At 43.2% G+C, this 12,912-nt stretch overlaps 1 protein-coding gene across 4 annotated transcripts in view; it reads right to left on the bottom strand.

Annotated features, from left to right (window-relative positions):
- Positions 1-235: 235 nt before the first annotated feature.
- MARF1 (meiosis regulator and mRNA stability factor 1) overlaps positions 236-12,912 on the bottom strand; it is a 444,629-nt gene continuing 431,952 nt past the window's right edge. For all 4 annotated transcript variants that reach the window (XM_040356921.1, XM_040356923.1, XM_040356922.1 and 1 more), the window contains exon 26: positions 236-2,784. In XM_040356921.1, coding sequence (XP_040212855.1) covers positions 2,555-2,784 — 230 coding nt within the window. In that variant the 3' untranslated portion in view covers positions 236-2,554. The remainder of the gene's footprint in view (positions 2,785-12,912) is intronic.

Below are 12,912 nucleotides of genomic sequence, written 5' to 3'. Positions count from 1 at the left end.
TTTTAATAACAGTATTCTATCCCAGAGCAAGGAGGGCCCACATCAGAGAACTCCGTGGGCCACTGGTTTGGCAACCCTGATTTATACCATTGGCTGTATGTATGTATGTGTATATATATATATATATATATATATATATATATATATATATATATATATATATATATATATATATATATATATATATTCATGGTCCCGTCTACTGATATAAACAGCTTCTCAACACTGACACGCATTAGGATGCTTGCAGTTTAAAGTTTATTGACACACAAGAATTTGGTCCCAAATCATAAAGTGACTTATTGAGACTTAAGAAAATAACTTACACAAAAACAGTGCATTCATTTAAGCCCTGACAGCTTAAATTGTCTCCACAAAAAGGGATAAATATATATTTACTTTTTTTTTTTTTTTTTTTTTTTTTACAAAGTAAATGTTACAAATAAAGTTTTATTCAGCCTCATACTGTATTTAATGCAAAAGTTTAAATTGAAAAAAACTTTGAATTCATACTGTAGTATGCATGATGACATCCATACCAAACAATTAATCTCACAAAGAACTTTATGAAAAAATCCATACTAGTTTTCTTCGCAAGCATAAAATGAGCTTTACTCTGCAAAGAACGCTTGTTAAAACTGCAGGAGTTTATAGGGCCTCATCTAAAAAACTGGGCCAAACAAAATGTTTACATGCCGTCATAACCTACTTTTTCCTTTTACAGGCACTAGAAAATAAACAGCTGTGATTGCATGAGATATTACTTTTCTTCCCACTTTTTTTGCTTTTTAAACCATGATACCAGAGTGTTTCAGGTGACTTGAATGAAAATAAAGGATTACAGGTATCTCCCTACAATTTGTGTTCACTTGATGTAAATATATATATATAAAAAAAAAAAAAAAAAATCTATGCATAAGGTTAAACTGGCTGCTTACACACTATATAGTATTTAAAAACAGTTAAAAAAAAAAAAAAAAGACAGAAAAAAAAAAACACACTTATCTGGACTTTGAACCGCCACCAAACGTGACTAGTGGAAATGCCTTTGGCAACGACTCAAGCTAAGAAGTGCAGAAGAGAAAGGAAAAAAAAAAACCACACAAACATACATCTATCCAGTAACGACAACTTTCTGCTGAGAATAGCCACAGTTAAAAGATTCTTGTGCAAAACGAGAAGGTAAAATAACATTATAGCCATTTTGTAAAAGCATTTTGATTTAGATGGCTATGGATTTGGAGTTTTCCTTCTTTTTCAAGTACATTGCAAAGAACCCAATATAAGCATAGAACCTTTGCCGAAAGGCTCTACAAGGAACCATCACCCACCTGGCAGATACAACCCATTGTAAAAGCCAGGTTAGCTTAGAAGGAGTCTAAGGCCTTCTGATACTATTCATAAAACAATACCATCAGATTTCTTTAAAGTGTGGCCTTTTTCCAAAAACCACTAGATACTTTCTAAACTGACAAAGGTTTCAAAAACCCATGGAACAATCTGACTAAAAACATCTACAGACCGTTAAAAAGACAAAAAACATACCAACCCACCAAAAGCATTACAGCCCCTTCATCTATCATATCTTAAAAAAATAACAATCCAATTCAAGGTTAACAAAGAGAAACCTTCCATTTTCAGTGGAAATGGCAACATCTGCAAAAGATAACTAATCTACAACTCCTTCATCCATGATATATGCAGTTAATGCATATCAGTGATAGGAACTGAGAAACTTTTCCGTACGTCAAGTTTCATTCTTGCTCTGAGACATTGCCAAGTTAGTCACTATTATCTTGATGCAAAGTAACTAAAAATCCATTTGACTTTCTAAACTGCATTACAAAGGAACCATGCAAGTGGCCTCATGTGGCAGGACATGACTGTTTTTACATGCAAACAAAAGCCAACTCCTAAATTATTGCCACTGCAAACAGAACTGGACAATCAGACCCTCAATCTAAACCTTTCTATATAGGGTAGGGGGGAAGGAATCCAAAGTTCATACAAGTCACCTGATAGAGGAAAATATGATTATTATAGACATGTACATAACATAATGTTTACTAAAATTCTACAATCAAAAAGTTGAATTCATTGTCCCAAGTAACTCTATTCCCTTGAGTGCCATGCATGGGAGTAATGGAAAATATAGCATCTCAAATTGTATCCATATTATAAAATATGTGGAACCATGTAAAAAAGAGGGAAGAAAAATTAACTAGATGCCTGGCAAGAAGGTTCATGCCTGAAGAGCAAGTGTCTGAGAAGATGGCTGTAAACAATCTACAGTACAAAAATTGCACTACAATTTAGGATAAAGTTTATGAGGCTTTGGGGAAATAAAAATGTAATTCGTTTTTTCACAGGTTACTTTTTCCAAAACCTGTAGAGCAAGATCATTATAATACCCGATTTAAAAAATAAAAGCTTTTGAAGTAGCATATTAAATAGAAAGGTATAGGACCAAATGTAATAGTCTACAGCTTGGAAAGGTTATGCAGAAGAATATACAAGAACTCATGTGTCAAAGTGAAGTACTGCAGACATATTGTTACAGTTTAGTAACAGGTGCGAAGGAGAAGTTGGCTGCCAATTTCACCCTGCTTCGGCTCTGCTTCTTTACTGGACTTTCTTGCAATTCCTTTAAAAGCTTGGATTCTGGTTGCTCATAATCTAGAGCTGGCTGCTCAGCATTCTTGTGTTTACCATTGGACTTTGTATAGTTAATGGGTAATAAACTGTCAGAAGGTGGCTTGCTCTGGGATTCATTAATATTCAGGCCTGCAAAAGAGAAACACATCTTATAACAGAATATAAAACAAAAATTACAAAACAAGAAGCAGTATCAATACAGCTAGCGTGCCCTGCAATCAAAATAAGACTACAGAAAACCACCCAGAAAAGTGATACGGGCAAAACTACTGTTGCAATACCCATGTCTTTCTATATGTAGTATGACCCATAACAAATCTATATCACAAACAAAAAGATCATGTTTTCAATGGAGACCTGCTGGGTAACTGCTTTATCCACCAAACCTCTCAACGTTTGAATACAGACATATTACACCCCTTCGCTCTAAACAAGGGATGGCATCAATCAGCACAAAGTATAAACCTTTTTTTTTTACAAATGTGCCTTTTGGACTGTGTCTAAAAGCAGGTAATTCACCACTTAACATCTGGAAGTTTTTACCCCCTTTATGACCAGGGGACCTTTTTTCGGATCAGCGTGGTGGTATTTTAACTGGCAATTGCTTGGTCATGCAACACTGTACCCAAATTAAATGTATATTTTTTTCACACAGATGGAGATTTCGTTTGGAGGTATGTAATCACCATTTTTTTTTTATTGTTTGATTCCCCCAAAAATCAAAAAAAAAATTAAGTTTCATAAATGTTAAATTTTCATAAATTTTGACAAAAATACGTACTTTGGTACATTTCAAATAACCTAAAATCAGTTTATGAACATTATATAGAGTCTACAACTAAGGTGTATATATATTCGAAAAATGATCAATCCTGATGTACACATTTTCTTTCTTGATGCCTTAAAATGCCAAGGACAGTACAAATATCCCTGAAATTACCCATTTTTGGAAAGTAGACAGTCCAAGGTATTCAAAGTTGTAATATGTTGTTAATTTTTTTTGGAAAAATAGGATTTTTGTACTCACCGTAAAATCTTTGTCTGAAGTCCATGGACGGACACAGCATCCTTATATTCTTGACTGTAGGGTTATGTTCTGTCTATTAGGAGAGTACTAGGCAAACATGTTAATAGTTAAAACATAATCTTTAGCAAAGCTGAACAGTCACGCCCAAGGGGCGGTCCCGCTCGTCATAACCCCTCTTCACTACAGTGAGCAGCTTAGTTCGTCAAAAAGCAGTACAAACCTATAAAGGAGGGGTGGGTGCTGTGTCAGTCCATGAACTTCAGAGAAAAGGATTTTACGGTGAGTACAAAAATCCTATTTTCTCTTTTGTCCATGGACGGACACAGCATCCTTATATTCTTGACTGCAGGGACGTCCCCAAGCAGTGTCAAAAAAAATGAGGGGTGGGAACAGCAATCAAAAGTTAAACTTCACCCCAACACACCAGTGCTCCTCAACGGAGGAGTTGCAACATTTAACTACTTGCCGACCGCCCACCGTCGTTCTACGTCCTCACTTTATAGATGAATATCTCGGTAACGGCAGCAGCTGCTGCCACAATCGAGATATTCATCTCTTCTGTGGGCGGCCGTGTTAACGATAATGGCGGTCTCCGCGGCGCATTCGCCACGAGATCGCAGTTATCGGTGGCGGGAGAGGGGCCCCCCCTCCCGCCGCTCTCCCGCACCCTCCGCCGCTTACCGTAGCTGTCGGTAGCGGCGGAGGAGATCGCGACCATCCGTCAGCTGAGCGGGGACGAGACTGAAGGAAAAATCTCCTTCGCCTGTCCCCATAGCTCTGTGGGCGGAAGTGACGTCAAAACGTCAGTCCCGCCCAGCGTCTTAAAGAAACTTTTTTTTTTGTCATTTGAAAAAATGACCTTTCCAAATTTTTTTTTTTTTGCATTTAAGCCCAAATATGAGATCTGAGGTCTTTTTGACCCCAGATCTCATATTTAAGAGGACCTGTCATGCTTTTTTCTATTACAAGGGATGTTTACATTCCTTGTAATAGGAATAAAAGTGATCATTTTTTTTTTTCAGTGTTAAAAATTCTAAAATAAATAAATATAAATGCGAAAAGCAAAAAAAATTTTTTTTAAAGCGCCCCGTCCCGACGAGCTCGCGCGTAGAAGCGAACGTATACGCGAGTAGCGTCGACATATGAAAACGGTATTCAAACCACACAAGTGAGGTATCGCCGCGATCATTAGAGCGAGAGCAATAATTTGTAACTCAAAATATGCAACCTGTAGAATTTTTTAAACGTCGCCTATCAAGATTTTTAAGGGTAAAATTTTGACGCCATGCCACGAGCGGGCGCAATTTTTAAGCGTGACATGTTGGGTATCATTTTACTCGGCGTAACATTATCTTTCACAATATATAAAAAAATTGGGCCAAATTTATTGTTGTCTTATTTTTTAATTTAAAAAAGTGATTTTTTTTTCAAAAAAGGTGCGCTTGCAAGACCGCTGAGCAAATACGGTGTGACAAAAAGTATTGCAATGACTGCCATTTTATTCTCTAGGGTGTTAGGGAAAAAAAAGTAATTTTCTAGCAAAAAAAAATGGTTTTGTCTCGTAAACACCGACTCTGAAAAACAGGCCCGGGGCTAAAGTGGTTAAACAGCCACCTGCAAAACTTTGCAGCCGAAGCAAGCATCCGAAGATGCACTTAGATCAACCTTGTCTTGTAAAACGTAGTAAAAGTGTGAACCGACGACCAGGTCGCCGCCTTGCACACCTGTGAGACTGACGCTTGATGTCGGAAAGCCCGGGAAGCACCAAATGCCCTGGTCGAGTGCGCTGTGACAGGAAAGGGAGGCGCCCGCCCTTTCAGGGCGTAAGCCTGAATCACGATCTGTCTGATCCACCGAGAAATGGTGGCCGACGAGACCGCTAGGCCTTTCTTTGGACCAGACACCGATACAAAAAGCGAGTCTGACCTCCGAAACTGAGCCGTAGAAGACAGATACACCCGCAGAGCACATACCACATCTAGGGAATGTAACACAGCCTCCTTGGGATGCGACGGCCAAAGACACAAGGATGGAAGTACAATGTCCTTATTTAGATAAAAACCCGTCCGACAGATGCAACGGTCACTAGAAAGGCAACATTTCTGGGAGAGTGTCAGGAGAGGAATCTCTCTGATGTTCTCAACAGGGGGGGGGGGGTTCCTGAAGTGCCAAGAGCACCAGATTCAAATTCCATGGAGGTAGTGGTGATCTAACCGGAGGGGCCACATGTCGAACCCCTTGAACAAAAGTGCTCACTAGTGAGTGAGTCGCCAAGGGGCGTTGAAATAAAACAGCCAAGGCTGAAATCTGCCCCTTAATGGTACCCAAGGCAAGTTTCTGATCCACGCCACGCTGCAAAAACAGCAGGATCCTAAAAACCGAATACGTATGCGGATGCCACCCCATCTCTTCACACAAAGATGCAAGCCTTCCACGTGCGATGGTAAATCTTCAGAGAAGACGACTTCCGGGCCCTCGGCATGGTAGAAATTAGGCCTCGGTCCCTCAGCACCTGCCTTTCAACAGCCATGCCGTTAAAGCCAGTGACTGTAAAGCAAGATGAAGAATGGGACCTTGTGACAGAAGGTCTTCTCGCAACGGCAGTCGCCAAGGAGCATCCGCCACTAGCCTTGCCAGGTCGGCGTACCAGGGATGCCGAGGCCAGTCTGGGGCAATTAGGATCATCGGGATCCCTTCGGCCTCCGCTCTGAAGCAGACAAGGAAGCAGTTTCAGCGGGGGAAGGCATAAATCAGCAGATACTGTCCCCACGGGGCTACCAACGCATCTGTCGCGTCCGCCCAGGGATCTTTTCGATTGAGTCAAGAAGCCAGAAGATCTACATCTGGCTCGCCCCATTTCAGGCAATGGCGGTGAAACACATGCGGGTGTAGTGACCATTCTCCTTGGTCCAGTATCTGGCGACTGAGGTAGTTCCCTTGCCAGTTGTCTACTCCTGGAAAGTATACAGCCGATAGAGCCGGTATGCTCCTCTCTGCCCACCACAAGATGTGAGCGACCTCTGAAGCAGCCGCCGTGCTTCTTGTTCCTCCTTGATTGTTGACATACTCCACTACCGTGGCGTTGTCCGGCTGGATCCTGATCAGGACACCCCTGTAGCCTCTGTGACCTTGGGAGAGGCACTGCCTGATCCCCCCCCCCCCCCCCCCCGAGTTCCAGTACATTGATCAGCAGGCAAAATTCTTCCCGTGTCCAGCGACCCTGAGTCGACTGAACACCCAAAACTCCCCCCCAAACAGTCAGGCTGGCGTCAGTCGTGATCACCGTTCAGTGAAAAGGAAGGAACGACTTTCCGGACTGAAGAGCCGGAGAGCTTAACCACCAGACCAGAGAAGCTCTGACCTGGTGGCTCACCCAGACTTGACAATCCAGGGATAACGGGGACCTGTTCCATTTGGACAGAATCTCCTGCAAAGCTCGAGTGTAGAATTGAGCATACGGTACCGCCTCAAAGGAGGCTACCATTAGTCCCAAAACTTGCATGCAAAAGCGGAGCGACAACCATTTGCGGTATGCCAACAGCTTCACTGCAGTCCGAAGAGTCTGCAATTTTTCCAAAGGGAGAAAAACCCTCGCCTTTGAGGAGTCTAGAATCAGACCCAGATATTCTAGGCGTCGAGTCAGTACTCGTACAGACTTCTGGAAGTTCAGCACCCAGCCAAATTCTCGGAGGGTCTGACTGGCAATTGCCACATCCTTCTCTAATTCTGCGCTTGAAGCAGCTCTCAGAAGCAGATCGTCCAAGTAGCCCACGATGGCGATTCCTCGCCGTCTCCGCAAGGCCAGAACCGGGGCAATCGCTTGGTGAAAACTCTTGGTGCCGACGCCAGGCCAAATGGGAGAGCCACAAATTGATAGTGATCTTCCCCTACTGCAAAGCGCAGGAACCTCTGGTGTCTGACAAAAACGGGGACATGCAAGTATGCGTCCTTGATGTCCAAGGACGCCAGAAAATCCCCCGAGTGGAGTGCAGCGACCACAGAGCGAACTGATTCTATCCTGAACTTTCGAACCTTTACAAAGACGCTGAGAGAGCCTTGAGGTCCAGGACTGGATTGGACACCGTCCTTCTTTGGGGCCACAAACAGATTCGAGTAGAAACCCTGAAACCTTTCCTGCAGCGGCACAGGTATGATTACCCAGCACTTTAGCAAGTCCTGTACTGTCCCTCTTAGGGCATCCCGACAAGCCGGAAGAAGAGGAAGGTTTGAGGGAAAGAATCTGTTCGGTGGACCCTCCTTGCTGTCACTGACCAGAGGACTCACCACCCTGACAAGAGCTGCCCAGCGACATGTCCCACTCTCCCACACAAGGAGGTGGACGAGAAGGAGAAAAGCCCAGCTGATCCATCCTGTCAGACAGGAGGAAAAGTACTTACCCATTCTGCAAGGACTGCTGGAGCGTTCCTGACAGACTCACTTCAGAGCAGTACGGAGTAGCTGTCGGCCACGGCTCGCTGTGGCTCACCGGCCACCCCTGTAGCAAAACGGGGTATGTTGTGGCTGACCCAGTGCATGGCTAAGGCCTGCTCACGCTCGATGGCCGGACTGGGGAGACTACCAGAATCTATATTATCCAGCCTGTTACCCAGCCAGCAGTTGATGGAAGATCTCAGGACCAAAAATTAAATAAAAATAAAAAATAAAAGTTCTGTAGGACCATGGGCCCAAAGTAAGCCAGGTCCTTCTCTACTAGGCATAAAAAAAACTGAACTGAGCTGCTCACTGAAGTGAGAGGGGTTATGACCAGAGGGACCGCTCCCTGGGTGGGGCTGTTCGGCTTTGCTAAAGATTACATGTTTTAACCATTAACATGTCTGCCTAGTGCTCTCCTAATAGATGGAAAATAACCCTACAGTCAAGAATATAAAAATGCTGTGTCCGTCCATGGACAAAAGACAATTTTTTTTACATGCCGTTACCAGTGCAGTACAAAGTTATAATATGATTGGTGTGTCGGTTTTCAGGTATACGACTGGTGACCGTATGTTTAAAAGAAAAAAAGTACTACATTTTTTTTTTTTAGCATTTAATTTCTTTAAAAAAAAAAATCTTACTTTGTTTTTGTTTTTTTTACATACGCTGAGTAGTTTAGTGTCACCATAGTCACCTCAAGGTTTTCATCTATGGAGGGATGCCGGTGTTAATACTACTCCCCAACTTCATGTGGCTGGACAATTTAAAATAGTCTAACAGCTTCAGACAGAATTCATATTACAGGCACATCTCAAAATTAGAATATCAAAAAGTAAATTTTGATAATTCAACAAAAAAAGTGACTTGTTTTATATAGGTATGTCACACACACAGATTTCGTTCAAGCATTTATTTTATCTTTGATGATTATGGCTTACAGCTAGGGAAAACCCAAATTTCAGCATCGGGAAAATGTTATTACACAAGACCAATAAAAAAAAAAAAAAAAAAGTTTAATGGAGATGCAGATTTTAATTTTCCAGCAGGACTGGGCACCTGCCCACACTACCAAAAGTACCAATATCTGGTTTAATAATCATGGTATCATTGTGCTTGATTGGCCAGCAAACTCTACTGAACTAAATCACAAAGAGGATCGGTGGGGTATTGTCAAGAGGAAGATGAGAGATGCCAGATCCAACAATGCAGAGGAGCTGAATGCCACTATCAAATCAACCTTGATGCAGTAATTTATGTAAAAAAAATTATGTAAAAGGAGCCCCGACCACCCGAGTGCATATTATACTGTACATGGACATACTTTTTTAGTAAGCCAAACTTTCAGTATTAAAAATCTCTTTACTGGTCTTACGCAATATAACATTTTCTGAGATACTGAATTTTAGGTTTTCTTTAACTGTAAGGGCCCTTTCACACTAGCGGACCGTATGTCCGCATTTGCATCCGTCCGTTTGCGGATGAAAACGAGACATACATGGGTCCCTATGTGATTACGGGTGTCAGCGGATGAACATCCGCTGACACCCGTAATTTGTCCGCCTCCGCAAAGATCCGCATTTGCAGACGGAAGAAATCCTATTTTTCTTCCGTCTGCCGGATCGGATGAACACAGACATACGGTCCGTGTTCGTCCGATCCCCCATAGGGGATAGCAGAGGAAACACAGGGCGGTCCCTGCACAGTGTGCGGGGACCGCCCTGTCAGCTGCCAGCTCAGCAGGGATTTAACGGAGGATCCCCGCTGAGCAAAGCGGTCAAATGTAGCGGATCATTACTGATGCGCTCCGTGTGAAAGGGCCCTAAGCCATAATTGTCAAAATTAAAAGAAACAAATGCTTGAAATATATCACTGTGTAACATCTTTATAAAATATAAAAGTTTCACTTTTTGAATTGAATTACTGAAATAAATTAACTTTTTGATGATATTCAAATTTATGAGATGCACCTGTATATTTAAAGAATAAAACGGTTACCAATAAATTACAACTTAACCACTTGCCGACCGCCGCACGAATTTGTACGTCGACAAAATGGCATGGGCATACCTCGCGAGTGCGGCTGCGGGTCTTGGGAACTCGATGTCCCCGGGAGGCCCGCGATTGCGGTCGGCAAGGGCGGAACAGGGGAACCCCCTCTGGAGTATATTTGACTGGAGGGAGCGAGTGAAGCCTGGCCTATTGCACCACCAGAATTAAAGTCGTGAATAAGACTAGAACCGACACACTGACAGATTCGATTGGACTAGATTTACGGCTGTTTTTTCTTCCGGAATGAAAAATTATTTGTTGTATTGACACCATCACAGCCTAGGAATCTCACTTGCTGGGCTGGGACCAGATAACATTTTTCCCGATTCAGAAGCCAGCCTAGCTTGTTTAGCTGACCCTGCATTACTTCCAAATTTGTCAGCAATTGACGCTTGGACTCCGCAAACAGTAGTAGGTTGTCCAGGTATGGAATGATGGCGATGCCCTTCGGTCTCAAGGGCTCTAAAGCCTCTGCCATTACTTTGGTAAACACCCTGGGTAATGGAGGAGAGGCCAAAAGAGTTGTGAACTGCAGGTGCCATCTCTAGGTTGACCACTAGACGCAGAATCTTCTGTGATGAGTTGCTATTGGGACATGCAGGTATGCCGCTCAAAGGTCGATTAATGTCATAAAGCAGCCTGGAGTAAGCAGTTTTCTTACTAAGAAAATTGTGTCCACCCACCCTTTTGTACCTGATGGATCTGTTTAGAATTTTCAAGTTCAGAATCGGACAGAACTTTCCGGATGGCTTGACCATGAAGATAAGGGAGTAAAACCAAGCCATCCTGCTCCCTGGAGACATGAATGATGACCTCCTGTTGGATCAGTTTCTCCAAGAAGGACGTCCTTTTTCACAGTCCCAAAAAGATGAACAAATTATTCCTTGGCAGCACGTTCTTTTTCTTAGAAGGGAAGGCCATCTTCTTGTCTGCTGTCGTGTCTAGCACAGTTTCAAGTTTTGGGCCAGAAAATAAGTCGCCCGAAATTGGGATTCCACTCAGTTTGACCTTCGAAGCAGAGTCCCCCGATCACGTCTTGAGTAAATGAGCCGAAGATCTTGCCGACATACTGATGTATCTCTCACTGCTTTTAGCAGGGTAGGGAAAGACTCCAATAAGTCCTTTCTAGAAGTTCCAGGTTCTACGTGCGCCTTTAATTGGTCCACCCAGAATTCAAGGTTCCTTGCTACTAATGTAGATGTCATTGCTGGTTTCAGATTTAACTGGGTCAAATCCAATGCCTTCTTCAGGAGGGAGTCCGCTCTCTTGTCAATGACATCCTTGAGAATACCCATGTTCTCAAATGCAAGGCCTGTGCATCTTGAGATCTGCGAAAAGGGCGCAACAATTGTTTTTTGTTCCAAATCAAAGATTAGTTTTCCTCAAAGTGAAATCTTGTCTTGAGAGACCTTAAAAGTCAGTACTTTATGGGCGGAGAAGACTTTTTAGCCTCCTTGAGCCCCCATTACATTTGATATCGTGACTAGATAATTGCATCCTCTCCTCTTGAATCTGAAGGGTAGTAAACGTTTCCTTTAGGTCATCCACCTCTTCCAGTGAAAATTCGTATCGGTAGGTCATAACCTTCTCCTCTCCTTCATCCTACTCCAAATTCACAATGGAAGGAGGGACACACGCTTTCTTCCTCTGAATCACTCTCCACCGTTTTTGAAGTGGAGGGTAGAGGACTGGAAAGGGAGCTCTGTTGCTGAACCGACTTCTATCCAGACATTTTATCTTCAGCAGGGAATGTACCGACCCCCAATTTTCCACTCTTTCCAGACCGAGGAAAAAAAGTTCTTTGTACCGTTGTGTGGATTCTTCTTTCACCAGGCCAGCAATACATGACCTAAAGGAGAGGTTTTGGCCAGGAGTCCCTGAGCAGATTTTTACAGAAGGGGCACTTTCTTCCACTTGAAGGTGCTCTCCGATTTAGCAGTGGCTTTAGCCTGAAAAACATAACTGGAGGCACCCCCCCCCCCCATTACCGAGGGTAGGAGCCAAGCATAAAAAAAAAAAAAAAACCTTTGTATCAATTTAAACTGGGTGCCACCACAGTAAGCATCTGCCACTCCTGTCATCTCTGCCACCTCCATTGCAGAGTGCGCAGCGGCTGCTGCTGGCATTCCCGGGCTTTTTAAACAATCGTCCCGGTGCCCTCACCTCGAGGGCTAGAAGAAAGCACTTGCCAGGAGACCCACTCCTTCCTCCTGCGTTCCAGCCTCCGGAACCACTTGCCGCTATGCCCCCCACCGGAAGTTCCACCCACCAGAACTACCTCACCTGCTGTGATGGACTCCGCACACCCTGTTGGGTATTTCCGCCAAGAAGCTTCTTCTCAAGTCCTGGAACACCAGACCAATGGATCTGGCTATAGAAACCCCAAGGACCAGACAACACCAGTCTTGGAGTACACCAGAAAAGGAAATGCTTTATATTTACAAACACACTGAGATTATACAGCAAGCCATCAGATAAGGGCTACTCTCATTATTTCAAACAAAGGTCACCTTTTACAGTAGATAGAGCTATTCCTAGTATCATAACAATGACCTCCTTAGACATAGGAACAACTAGCATAAGAAGCCACAAGCAATTAGTGACCAGCCCTGTCTGGATAACATAAGAACCCATTATAACAGTTCTCCAGGCCATTCTCCTACAGCCCAAAGTCTGACACCTGCCATGCCCGGATGTCTAGAGCTCTCCTCCTGGCACGCCCACGGCATCTGTGCACACAAAGGTTT

The sequence above is a fragment of the Rana temporaria genome, chromosome 6, assembly GCF_905171775.1.
Source record: "Rana temporaria chromosome 6, aRanTem1.1, whole genome shotgun sequence".
Classification (NCBI taxonomy): Eukaryota; Metazoa; Chordata; class Amphibia; order Anura; family Ranidae; genus Rana; species Rana temporaria.
The sequence above is the reverse complement of the archived record's forward strand: the minus strand, read 5'-3'. Positions and strand labels throughout refer to the sequence as shown.